At 37.7% G+C, this 14,176-nt stretch overlaps 1 protein-coding gene across 4 annotated transcripts in view; it reads right to left on the bottom strand.

Annotated features, from left to right (window-relative positions):
• The window catches only part of LOC137667482 (aldehyde oxidase-like), a 44,487-nt gene that overhangs the window by 10,359 nt on the left and 19,952 nt on the right, over positions 1-14,176 (bottom strand). For all 4 annotated transcript variants that reach the window (XM_068408272.1, XM_068408273.1, XM_068408275.1 and 1 more), the window contains 11 exons: positions 12,758-12,927; positions 11,308-11,434; positions 10,652-10,774; positions 9,400-9,496; positions 8,353-8,477; positions 6,739-6,872; positions 5,357-5,444; positions 4,272-4,358; positions 1,793-1,984; positions 1,271-1,498; positions 99-194 (listed from right to left, as the gene is read on the bottom strand). In XM_068408272.1, coding sequence (XP_068264373.1) covers positions 99-194; positions 1,271-1,498; positions 1,793-1,984; positions 4,272-4,358; positions 5,357-5,444; positions 6,739-6,872; positions 8,353-8,477; positions 9,400-9,496; positions 10,652-10,774; positions 11,308-11,434; positions 12,758-12,927 — 1,467 coding nt within the window. The remainder of the gene's footprint in view (positions 1-98; positions 195-1,270; positions 1,499-1,792; positions 1,985-4,271; positions 4,359-5,356; positions 5,445-6,738; positions 6,873-8,352; positions 8,478-9,399; positions 9,497-10,651; positions 10,775-11,307; positions 11,435-12,757; positions 12,928-14,176) is intronic.

Raw genomic sequence — 14,176 nt, 5'->3', positions numbered from 1 at the left:
TCTACTGGTACAGTAACTAACCAAGAAGAAAACCTTCACACTGTTTATCTGCATGACAGATAAAGCACACGGTAATATTTGTTTGGATCATTTGTTACCTGGATCATTTTTGTATGAATACCTTGCCCCATTTCAATTCCACCATGTGTCAGAAGCACAGACCCATCAGTATAAATATGAACCAGAGCAGCAGCCTAAAAAAGAAAAACAAAATCAAGATTAGACTAGTGAGAAACGTGTTGTATACGGTGACGAACTGATGAATCAAAAAAGACAGACACAGTTTTGAAGTGTATTTCAATTTATCTGTTTAATGCTTTTGAATAGAAGGCAAAATTTGGAATGCTAGCCCCTGCTCTTCGTCTATAATGAACTTCAAAAGAAAAAGATACAAATCCTTGGAGATTTGCTTTTTCTGTTGCTAGATCCTGAAATAAACCTACACCTGGCAACAGTAATCTCAATGGTTCCAAAAGAAGCTGTAGGACCTCCCTCACTAGTGGCTGTACATGCAAATTGCTGCAATTTCCATTTTCTCTCTCATTGATGTTTGAGAGCCTTTGGACACAGGTTTTTCAACTGCATGGGTTGGGCAGGCTGTCAGCATTAGACACAGCAGGAAGGTTCTGAATGATATTTTCCTCCTGGACTGAGCTGGTAGTAGCACTGCAGACTACAAAAACCCTGTGACTTTAGTCTTGAACAGAGACAGACAGTTTGATATGATACAAGCCAGTCAATTAATTTTCAATTGATAAAATGCTGTCTATTCCAGAAGCACTGGACACCTACATTAAACAAAATACAAAGACCAAAAATACTACTGTCCTCCTTTTCTTCCTTAAACCTAGTCTTTGATGACATCAAAGCTTTAAGTCCTTATGAACAGCATCCCATAGTACCCCCATGGTCAGAAAGAGTAAGCTCAGAGCTATTGCTAGAACGTTTAACTTATCCAATGAACACGTTGCCATGAGTCTTCAAATTTTTTCATAAAAGTGTTCAGCTCATCTATACCAATACCACATCACAAGAGATGGGACTGGCCTTTAAGTAGGCAAGGTCCAAGCTGCCTGGGTCCTGAAAACCAAACAACTTTGATCTCAGCTTGAAGAGAGCTAGAAGCTAGTGTAGCCTTCAGGGAACAACCATTAGGAGGATGATAGTTTTGCAGAAGTTGAAAGATAATGCATTTTGTATCCTAAGGTAGAGTAACTGTAATAGTCTATGGATAAAAAGTTTAGCTCACTTATTCTTTAAAGAAACCAACCTGAGAAAGATAACGTGTGCCTAGTCCAAATGGAAACTTCATTGGTACAATGGCAATCCCTTTTTTCTTCCAGTAATTTTGCTTGTTAAATTCACTGACAGCTGTTTTCCTACTGTAGTATGCAGATTTCTCCATACATTCATTCCAACACCGTATTAAGTTTTGTGGATCAAGCTTTTGTTTGAAGTGTGTCTGCTCATTCTCCTTATACATATTTATTTCCCTAATCTGAAAGAATAAAATTAACAGCTATCACACAATCCTATTAAAGGCAGACTGACCATATGGAGGGACGAATAGACAACAAGAAGATTACCGTATATTTTTTGAACAATTGCCAGTTTGGTTCAGTTTGTAAGAGCATGCTATTCATTCAACAATCAGACATTGATTAAAAAAATAAGAATTTTAGCACAAATTATGTTTGACTTAGAAAAGATTTGTTCAAACAGTTGAGCTAATCTAAAGCGTTTTAACTTTCCAACTGCACAGACAGGAGAGAAGATGCCTTCATTTTATCACCTTTTCTGGTGATAAACCAGTTTTATCTGCAACTTCTGTTATCCAAGTTTCTGTCACCAGTGCTGACTGGGGAAAGCCAAACCCTCGGAATGCTGTGTTTGACGGCAAGTTTGTTTTGCAGGCACAAGCCCAGCATCTCAAATTGGGAATCTTGTATGCGTTGTCCATTTTTAATAAGGATACTTCTGCTACCTGAGGCAGGGGACAAACAGGTATAAATGTCAGAACAGTGCTTCTTTCAAATTCACATTTAAATCTTCCTCATCTCATAAAAAGACTTTACCTTGAGACAATTAGCTTTAAAATTGGGTTTCTGTCAATCACTGGTAGTAAGAATACCCTTATGCACACATACAGACTTTATTAATACATGTTTCATGCAGCATATTAGTTTTCAGTTCTTTTTTGATGTTCACGCAACACAGCTGTGGTACTAGTAGTTGAATGCTGGTCAGTAGTTAAGGATGTAACAGACACTGTATTTTACAATTGATTTTGCTCCTACTTTGATATCAAAAGCCACACAGAACTAAAAATGGGCAGATTAGATTTAAACCAATAGGAGCTATGAAAGGAACTGATGAAAGCATTCTGAATTATCACATCCTATGGAAATTCTCAGCTAAGGTTTAGTTCCACCAGAAAGCGTATGTACTGCAGTCTACAGTGTCTTCTGGTTCTTACATTTTTCTTTTAGAGATTTCACATGACAAACACAAAAATACAAGAAAAGGAAAATCCCATATTAGATACCTAAAATCAGGCTCTAGGAGTCAGTATCAAAACAAATAAGTTAAAAAATGTTCTAATGCCTCATGAAGAGGCCACTGGCTCTGTCCAATGTTAAGTAGATTTCTCAGAATGGCAAATTTAAGCCTGTATTCCTACTGTTCCCACTGAGATTTAAACAATAAACTTCAAAACATTCCTGCATAGAAACAACTGAAGATAGCTTTGCTGTAATAACAATGTGTATGAATAATGTCATATGCTGCTACCTTTTCACTTAGGAAATATAAGTTGAAATGTTAGTTGCAGAATGAAAAAAAAAGCCTTTTTTTTTTTTATTATGAGCACAACTTCTACGGACTTCAGGAAAATATGTGTATGAAGTTGATTGGTCTTAAGAGGGTTATTGACAAATCAGAATGAATACAATGTATTGTTATAATACATCTCCTAGCTATGTTAAAGTTTCTTCCCAGAAATATCTGTTCTAATCTTCATGCAATCGCAGAGAGTTAAAACATATTAATTGTTGACCAAAAAATAACTAAGTTAAGCATAGATCTCTGGTATTCAACTCTCATGCTGGAAGACTAGTCTTTACTATGATGAGCATGAAGCATCTTGGCTCTCTCTAGGGCTAGGCTCCCACAGAATAAGGTCCTCTTCTAAAGAAAGAAGAAATCCCAAAATACTGTCTTGGGAACACACAGGTAAGTCATACTGGCCCAGAAAAAAAACCTGGACTGTAAGTTTGGTAAATTACAATTTTATTTCCAACAAACCTATTTCTCCTTTTAAAAGTGTTGAATTATTAATGCTATACTAATAGAAACAAATGGAATCACACAGCTAGACCACTGGTTATTGATCTAATTAATTAGGGAGTGATGTTAGAGAGTTAGGCTGTTATCACATGTGCTATTCCAGCTGCAGCTGAGTTGGGTGGAAAGGTTACTCAGTGGTTATCACTGCCTCCAATTCTAGGTCCACCAGCTTCACTGTATCATTGTAGAACTTCATCTTAAGATGGTTCTGACATGTGATCTGCATTAATGAACGTGCTTTTAATCATGGAATTTTTTTTAACCAAGGCTATTTTTCAGAAGTAGGTTAGGCAGTAACAGCATGGGCAGTTACACTGACAGATTTCAGAGTGCAGAAAATACCCATAGGTGGGGCAATGACAAGCAGATGAGGTAGTAACCTCAACAAACCTTTCAGTTACAGCTAGAATAGCCTATGCAAACACAAATAGCTAGTGACTGATATTAAAGCAAGCAACATTTTCTACTTTGCAGACCTGTAAGTGAGGAACTGAGGTACACAGCACAATAAATGTAGACCCAGTACAGAAATGTATATAGTAACAGGACAACTATCACTATGAATTTTCTGAAGGATAAGAAAGGTCTTCCCAGCCTTGTAGACATAAAGCTTTAGGCAGGCACAAATGCATGTACTATGTATTTCAAAAGGAATATAGTGATAGTTGACATGCTTATAATGGGAAAATAAGCCTGAGAAACCATTCATGAAGTGAATGCATAGGAAAACATGAAAAAGTAGTATAGAGCTTCACGGAACTGAATAAGGAAAGGTTAAACTACTAGGTGTAGATTTTCCAACAACCCACAGTCCCTACATCAAAAGGCTATATGATTAACAATACATGTGCAAGGGAATTTGACCATCATTTTCCAGCTAATGATTCCTCCACGTTATAAGATTTGTCAGTTTACGAAATCCTTACCAGGACAGATTCATCAGGGGTGCATCCTCCATTAATGTAATATTTGGCATCCACAGCTCTGATCCTACCATCATTCATGAAGCCAACCTAGAAGGATCAACAACAACCTGTTTAGATTCTGGCATTCATTCATTTCTTCAGTGCTTGTATATTTTGAAAATGAATGTAACCCACACAATTAAGGTCATACTGCAGTATTAATTTCTGGGCTGCATTCACTGAAACTACAGAAGGGCAAGAGAGGAAGAAAGTATGTTCCTAAGATACTGGCTTTCCCACCTGGCATCTGTGATCTGTATAAGTACAGCATATAACGAGCAACATCAGCCCATTGGGAAAGGAAGAAGCAGAGAAGCCCAGTGGCTTCCTGTGTATTGCCTGAGATGGCTGGTAAGTGTGTCATCTAGGAATGTTCACTGGAGACAAAGTCAAATCCCACTCTGACTGTAAAAATAGTGGTGTCTGGCAGATGGAGTATGACATTTGTTTTTCTTAATGAAGAAATGTTATTTTTATCTCACATCTCTCTTTCCACCTGTTGCCACTAATAGTTCCTGAATTCTCAACATGAGCTACAGCTCATTTTCAAGTTAAGGGAAGCATCTTCTAAAACCTCTCTTACTTTACCTGTGTAGCAGAGATGGAAAAGAAGGCAGAAATTGTCCTAATGAATCGTTGCAACTGAAGACAATGCGTGAGCAGGGAAGAGATTAATTTCCTCCATAGGGTGAGTTTTCCTGTATGACACTTTCTGTGAAAAACTAGCTGCTCCTTTGTGTGAACCTAACCATATGGACGGTTTAAAATAAACCTCTGCAGAAGTCTGAGCTAGTTTGGCTTTCCATTCCCAGACAGACTGACAGAAAGAGCTATAAAAGGAAAAGGACACAAAGGGACTAGAAAGAAGAGGCTGAAATAGAGAAAGGGCTGTACAGCATCTTTACCTTTTGGCTAGTAGTTTTGTTTTAAAATTGAATTGATGATATTAATTTTCATTAATAGAACAAATATTAACCAGGAACACTGAAATACTTATTCACAGAATATGGGCATGTATTTTTTCAAAGAATTCTTGTGGCACTCACTTTATATTTACCAATAAAAGGATGTCGGCCACCAGTGATTAACATATCATCCCCTCTGCTCAGAATAAGACGGACTGCTCTGCTGGTTCTAAATCAACAAAAGAAAAGTCAAATTTCAGTCAAAATAAGAGATGTTATTAACAAGATGGCTATTCATCACGTATCGAGATCTAGTCATGCATATAAACATGCATTCAGATTAAATATAATAGGCTTAAATATGTGCTTAAAGCTATGTCCAGAGCTCATATTTGTTCTGCGTTTATAATCATGTCAGAATTTTCATTTCATCTCTTGAAAGCCAACGAGATAACTCAGTGCAAACTTCTTCTGAAGCAATTATTTCAGTGTTAAGACTGAACTGTGTTAAGTGAGCTAACAGCAGTTAGCATTCAACCTTAAGCAATAGTCACCTCTTAGCTATTCTGAATCATACTGAAATAGGGTGCCTTGGAATAAAACCAAAACATGGATAATAGTAAAAATATGAAAATTAGTCTACAAATGCAAATAGCATTTAAAATACTTTTGAAAAAATGGACATAAGACATAAAATAAAATCCTAACAATAAAAAAATGTTTAAACTATTAAAAAAAATAATTTTAGCATGGCCTAGTTAATCCAAAACACAGATAACATGGCCAAAAATAATCAAGAGCAGTTTGTACAACAGTGACAGCAGTAACAAGAGAAATGCATTGAGCTAACCACTCAGATTACAAGATCATTTTGGCTAAGACAGGGTGTAGCCTGATGTGCATTCTGCAGCAAATCAGTTATGCTTATAAAAGAGGTTACTATCCCCTGACAGCTAATTGCCCATATTGTCCTGCCAAATTTGGAGGGTGAGTGATGGAGCCTTATGTGTTAAAGTTCCTAAACTAATTCAAGGAGTATTAGCACAAACATAATATCTAATAGATTTAAGCTAATTTTGTCTGAAAGATGTTGGGGACTGAACTAGAACTACTTGTTCTTAAAAGCAGTTCCACTCATGAACTCTTCCTTCTGCATCCTGCTGTGCCAGTGAAGTTCACATCTGGATGGATAATGTCATGTTTTGAATGTATATATAAAGTCTCAGTAGTTAGGGACCAGTCCTTTTGAAATGCTCAATCATTTCAAGAATATTTCTAGCTTATACTAAATACTGATTTCTTCAAGTCCCATTAATTTGGTTGAGGCTAGAGCTGCTTAACACAAGCAGTCTAACAAAACAAAACAAAGAAATGCACTGAACAGTTTTACAAAATGTGAACAGTCAGGATTTGATGACTTTTTGGCTAGCGACTTTGGGAAAGGAGAAAGCATTTTAGCCAAAATGCAAAATTTGTTCACCCCATTTTCTCTTCATATCCCAATACGCACATATCGCACTTACTTGTTTGCTGCCACTGCAGCAACCGATGCCAGTAAGCCAGCTTTCAGGAGCTTCCCACCGAAAGCTCCACCAACTCGTTTAACATGGCACATGATCCTGTTGGCTGGAACGCCTAAACTTGCAGCTACCATCTCCTGTAAAAACAATTTTAATCTTTTATGCCAACTCAAATTAAGCCTAAAAGTTAGGTTCTGAAATAAAAACCTTTCTTAGAAAAGAGTTTCATAGATGTTTCTAGCTGTTTTCTTTTAAAAAATCCGATGAAAATAATTTTTCCTTTACCCTAGGTTAAAAAGCAAGAAAAAGGTAACAACAAACACTCAGCAGTATTCACACTTAAAATCTCTACCATGGACACTGTGAAGTGGCCATGGATAGGAGTGAAGAATAATATCCTTGGATTTCATTACCTAAACAATCAGAAGCTTCAGGTATAAGAAAAAGGGATTAGAATACAGTTTTAATTATTTTTATTACTAAGATGATAAATTTCATTTTAATTTTTAATTCAAATAAAACCATTTGTTTTTTAATAATCTAAGGTCTTGCTAGTGTCAGGAATATTCTTGCTTCAAATAATTTTCTCAAACACAAAGTTCTTTATGCTTCTTGGCTATTGGCAATACAATAATAACGGAAATGATAGAAGGAGCTGAACACAAAATGCTAGTGCTGAGTCTGAAATACTATCTGTTTCATGCACCATAGCTATCACTACGTAGACCATATGCTATGTCAGTGTTTGCTTTACCATTTACCATCATGAAAATGATCAGAGGGCTAGAACACCTCTCCTATGAAGAAAGGCTGAGAGAGTTGGGGTTGTTCAGCCTGGAGAAGAGAAGGCTCCAGGGAGACCTTATTGTGGCCTTTCAATATATAAAGGGGGCTTACAAGAAACAGAAAGACTTTTTACCAAGGCCTGTACTGACAGGACAAGGGGCAATGGTTTTAAACTGAAAGAGGGTAGGTTTAGACTGGACATAAGGAAGAGATTTTTTACAATGAGGATGGTGAGACTCTGGAACAGGTTGCCCAGAGAAGTTGTGGACCCTCCTTTATTGGAAGTGTTTAAAGTCAGGTTGGACAGGGCTTTGAGAAACTTGATCTAGAGAAAGATAATCCTCCCCACGGAGGGGGGGCGGGGTGAGGGGGTGGATTAGAAAATCTTTAAAGGTTCCTTCAAACCCAAACCATTCTATGATTATGATTTTGGCATGGAGCAGCAGTCTCACCTACAGCTATTAGAACTGATCAAACTCTCAGCAGGCACTGACTCTGCAGGATGCTGATTGCTCCTCACCTCAGTGGAAAGCTAACGGGGATGGAGGAGCCTCAGTACTCCACAGGGAGTTTTTCATGCTTACAATAGTGGGGCATAAGGTACTTTGTTCTAAGTGAAATGAGACTTTTACTTCCTCTTTATCCTCATGGTGTAGTGGTCAGAGTTTATCAGGATACAGCAGTACTACAAAGCAGCCATTGTTGGATAATCCAGATGTGCAATTTCATGTTCCTACTGCTTCTAAACTGTTAAGATGGATTTGTAAACCAAACTTAAAAAGCTCTATTGTCACAGGTTCAACCACTTTCTCTGAGAATGCTCTGTATTACCTGAATGATTGCTGGATGCTGTGTTGACACATACACATCCATTTCTTTATCCTCTCCTTTTGGAACAGCAAGCACACTCTGAGTCTCCATGTAAAAGTGTTCCTGTCCCCCAATGTGAATCTCCCCTGATCCAAAGAGAAAAACACAAGTGTTACTGAGGGAAAAGGACAGAAGAAATGAACCAGGAAAGACCTAACGGCCTATCATCATGTAAATTATGGTAATCGGTGTCAAATCTTATGATGTTTCTTGTATGAAGAAGCAACATCTAAAATAAAAACACAGATGAAACTCCTTGCAGGATTAAATTGGTCTTGTTCCAGTGGCATCAACAGAACTTGATTAATAGAATATTGCCTACAGGTGGTGACAATATTAAATAAAACATAGATAAATTAAAGCGTGGACATACTGGACCAGGTCAAGAAGGCGGCCACCAAGCTGCTCAGGGGGCTGGACCACAGGATGTATCAGAAGAGGCTGAGAGAACTGGATTTATTCATCCATAAGAAGAAAAGGGCTAAGGGAAGATCTTATTGCTGTCTACAACTTCCTAATGGGAGAGTGTAGACAAAAGCAAGCCAGGCTGTTCTCAGAGATGCACAGCGGAAGGATGAGAGAGAATGAACACAAGAAATTCCAACTTGATATAAGAAAAAAATTTCACCATGAAAGTGGTCAAACATTGGAAGAAGTGCCTACAGAGGTTGTGGAATCTCCATCTCTGGAGATACTCAAAACCTGACTGGACACGGCCCTTAGTAACCAGCTCTAATGGCACCTGCTTTAAGCAGCATGTTGGACTAGATGACCCCTTCCAACCTAATTATTCTGTGATTCTGTTTCAAGGACAGGGGATCCAGAAAGCTTGAATGTAGTAGCAGGACCACAAGACCACTAGGTTTAATCACACTGTCTTCTAGGTGACCAAGAGCTTTCCCAGGCGTAATGGCTATATGGAAAAAAGGTAGAACTGGGACTTGAAGAATAGACAGACAAACCCAAAAACTGGCAACAACTTCTCACCAAATGTATTCTGCAGCTTACCTTCAATTGTATTATCAACAGTTTCAAATGCTTGATCAACATTTCCTTGTTCTAATTTTCTCTTTGGCTCAAAGAATGAGTTGTGCTTTATAGCTTCCTGCAGTGGAGAAAAAGAGAAATAGTTTTTTAAGTATTTCAAAGGTTCTCAATTTGTTGTGGCATTTTACTCTCAGCAGAAACACCATTCTCTTCAGAGATGTGAACCATCAGCTATCAAAGTCAATGAACACCTGTATTGCATCACTTTACTGTCATTGTTGATGAGTTTGTGTATTCGGTTCCAGCAATTCTTTCCTGACGTATTTTGTGTCACAGATGATAGTTTCTGAAGGAAATGCATTCAGTTTATCCAACCTGCTCTTCCCTCTCACACATCTAGCAAGTGACCAACAGAGCACAGAATAAGAATGCAACCTCATCATCCAAAGAGTGATGCCACTAAGAGGGGAAGAAATCACAAGGACTGTAGAATCTATTTATTAAGTATGATTCGCTTTATTTCTAAGAAGACTTCATTGGAGTTTCAACTGTAACGAAATATTAGTAAAATTTGCCAGTCTTTAAAAAGAGACTACTTCTATTTTTATACCAGAAGGACTGTTCTATTATACCCCACATGCATTACGGGGTAAAGTGACTACCAGAACTAATGCTGATTCCCCGCAAGTATGTCCGTAGTTCCCTACTTCCACTCATCTCATTAACCCAGCATTAGTCCATTTCCCCTATGACTCACACACCACATGTCTAAAATGTTCTGTATCCCCAACATCTTTCCCCTCACATTCCCCCAACACTTCCTATGTTTCCAGCCTAACTTTGTTGGCTTGCTAGCCTGACAACATATACAAAATGCTGCAGTTCATCAGGAGCTGATTGTTCAGCCAATATACACACATTGATTGACCAGCTGGTAGCTACCAAAAGAATTATAAACAACCTGCGTGCTCATTGCCTTTTCTTCACTGGGAACATAAGAGTTCTTCTTTTCTACTCTTATGTTTATTATGAAACCTGTGGGACCTTAATACCTTTGAGACTGTTGCCTATCTATCACAAGTGGTCAAAATTATCCAAAAGCTTGAAAAGTTATTTATAGGGAGACTGACAGACTGGTTAACTGGATGTTCATATTCACCTTGTTTCCTTAGAAAATCATGTTTAAAAAGCAAACAAAGAGTGTGAACTGCTTCTTCCATTAATTATACAGATAAAACAATAAAAAAGCAAGAGAAAAATAAATTATTAGTACCTCAATTGTCAAGATCACTGGTTCCAGCACTTCATACTCTATCCTCACTTTTGCAGCTGCTTGTTTGGCATGAACATCTGAATCTGCAACCACAGCACAGACAATCTGACCCACACAAATCACCTGTAAAATACACATCACTTAATAGAACAGTGGATTCAAATTATTCCCACATATGCTGCTGATATTCTTCTTTCATGTAACCACTATTCATGTTTCCTTTTTATAATTTTATTTTGACTTAGGATCTTTGTATTTTTCAGATCATCCATGAAGCTAACAAATTATTAGAAATACCAGTATAACCGGGGAATCGAGGAAAAGAGAGTATTCAAAAATGGATAAGTGATTTGGGAGCCTAACTTTCAATGAAATATACTCTTCCAACAACTCAGATGGTTTTGTGACATTTAATCTGTATTCTTCTGATTTATATATTTTTCTGTAGGCAGAATATAATGCATATCTGCTATTTTGAAGTTGAAAAGGGAGAGGGAAAAAATTGTAAGGATTTACCTAGTTATGTGCCTAAAGTGATTCCCTGATGTACACACAATACAGAAATTTAAAAGTTGGCAAGTAAAATTTCATTATAAAAATCTAAAGAAAAACAGTAAAATTGAAGAAAATAATTTTTAAAACTACTGTAGTTATACCTTGTTTTTTGCAAATATAATCTCTGGATCATCAGAGTCATAAAACTCATTTGTAGCTGGTACATCACGAGCTGTTATGATATCGAACACACCTGGTCCTTTTAGAGCCTCTGAGGTATCTATAGATCTGATTGGGATATGGGAAAAGAGAAGCATTTACTTTTACAAAGCATTCCACAGAGAAGAGAACACAATAGAGAGGTGTTTCTTGTAGTGCCATAATCTGCTTATAGGTTCAGACATGTCTTTTCCTTCTATCTCTGGCATACAAAGTAGTGCAGGTCAGAGGCAATTTAAAATTCCACTAACCTGCTTTGCTTCTAGGAAATACTCTAGATGCAACAGGGAAATCATTGGCCCATTAGACTGCCTGAACTGCATTGATTTAATAAAAATCACTGCACAATTATGATGCTACAATTGCAACTTTCTAAGACCTCACAGTGTACACAGATACAAATAAGCATCTACAAACAGAGAGTTCATGTAGAGAATTATAACAGAAATGGCAAGACCAGGTTAAATGGAGAACGAATGGGAATGCATGGATGTAGAAGGATCGGAAAGAATGGCAGAAGTTCTATAAGAATGACATGTTTTGATAGCACCTAGTTTAGCAGGTCATCAGGATCAGAGCACATTTACAGGCATCTTCTCTGGACACCCAGATCAGAAGACAAAGGAGAGTGAATAAATCCTACTGACTCACAGATATGAGGGTGATGTCAGCTCCTTGATGGTACCAAAAAGAGCACATCCAAACCCAGCATACTATCACCAACCCAAGAATAAGCCAGGAAACATGACAAGGACTCCATAGCTAGCAGCCCCGGTCCTTTCTGTCACCACAATTAACTCTGACCACACCACCTGAATACATGTCTCGGTGCCCGAATGCTGGGCAGACAACTTGGATATGTGCATTTTGGTGCCTGAATGTTGAACAAACTGCTAGAATAGGTGTATTTTGGCCATATAAAAATATAAGTGAAAACAGTTTTCTTTCAAAATAAAATCCTCTTCTCATCTTCCTCTCCTATAAGGCCTCATATGAGCTTTGCTACCTTGTTGCTGCAATCTTAGCAATGCTATTTCCTACATTTTGAACAATTTTCTTTTTTCATAATTGAGTTGAGATTTCAAAGCTATGTTGGTAAAGCTGAGTTTTGGGGCCTGCTTGCACTGCACAGACCAGCCCTTTGTGGAGGTACCTAGGCTAGCTCTAGGCTGGCTCATGGACGAGAAACAGTTCAAGCTTATTAGTACAGTAATATGGAGTGAGACACTTAAATCCAAACAGAGCCTTCTACTAGAGTGACAATATTGCTTCCTGCACCTGAGCCAGTGAGGGTATCAGGCATGCTGTTCTGTATACACATAACTTATTAGTCTGGTCTAAAAACCTCAAAGTCATAATAACACTTTTTTCAGATACACTTTGAACACTTACACAATCTTAGCGTGAGCTCTGGAACTAGTGACGACAGCCAGGAAGAGCTCCCCATCCACAGAAGGAAGGTCATCAATGTAAACTGCTTCACCAGTGGCATGCTTAATTCCAGACTGGTGCATGATGGGCCGTCCTACAGGATCCTGGGGAGACTGCCTCGGCTTTATGTCCTGTACAGCCAAAAATACACAACCCCCAACAGTTAAAAAAAGAACACTCATGTTATTCTTATAGCAATCAGAAAATCAGGTGAAGGAACAACTGTTCATAGTATCATCTTCTGGTTCAATATTGAAAACAGATGCAGATGCAGGACCTGACTGCTGCCTCTGGGAATTTCTTCAATTTCTGCTCTTAAGGAGCCTTCTGACAGCCTTGCACAGGTTTGTCTACTTGGATTTTTTTTTCCTTAATTGTTTACATCAGTGATACAAACAGCACTTCTTTTTTAGAAGGACAGTTTCCTCCCTTACTGATTGGTATCATGAAGCCTTGATAATTTTCCGAATTATTCTCACAAGATTCTGCTCTGTATTTTACCAGTGTCTGGTGGTGTATTTTGAGTTATTTGCAGCGATTTCTAGGATTTGTCTTCCTCGCTGAAGATTGCAACCGATTAATGCAAATCAGGCAGAAAATGTTTTTTAAATATTTCCTTCCCAATTTTATTTCCTTGTACCTGTGTATGAATTTAGTGCCTGATTAACTTTATTTTACTAAGTCTTTCCTGAAAGTTAATTCAGTGTTGCCAGTTAATTCTGCCACACCATGTAATAGTTGACAACTTCCAGAACACTTTTCCAATTTCTGGGTCAGTGTTCACACCACCGTTTTCCTTTTCTACATTTTGAACTAGTTAAATACTCATAACTCAAAACCTTTTTTCTTCTATAGCTTCCAGTACACAATTCTATCTCCTGGCTACACATTTCTACCTCCTGCACTTTCTGGCACACTGTCTGCTATTAGCCCAATGCCAAGAACAGACATTTTTCCCTTGACTGCCTAGAGTTCCTCAAATGGCTGACTCAGCCAAACCATGTCAACTTTTCCATTAACAGAATAACCAGGTATTTATCTTTCAGGATATGCATTCTTTTTTTCCACTTAATTTTAAAAGCTTAATAATGTTCAGATGAAGAACTCCAGACAAAAGATAGGGACTTGCAAAAGTTAGACAGAAATTTAAAGAGAAAAAACAGATTTTCTGGGTTTCTAAATAATTTTCTGTTGCTCAGTGCCAACTGATCTGAATAACAAATTGTTTCCATTTCTGTTGTTTAGTCACTTTCTTGCAGCTGAGGAATAAATTGCTGAAAGTCTTAAAGAACTAGTTCCTTTGATCCTGGCCCGTTTATAAGTCTGTAGTGTCTTTTTTTTTGACAATAACGTTGAAGGAAGTTGAAGATAATAACTTGA

This window comes from Nyctibius grandis, chromosome 9 (genome assembly GCF_013368605.1).
Source record: "Nyctibius grandis isolate bNycGra1 chromosome 9, bNycGra1.pri, whole genome shotgun sequence".
NCBI lineage: Eukaryota > Metazoa > Chordata > Aves > Nyctibiiformes > Nyctibiidae > Nyctibius > Nyctibius grandis.
Note: the sequence above shows the minus strand (reverse complement) of the source record. Positions and strands in the feature narration are given on the sequence as shown.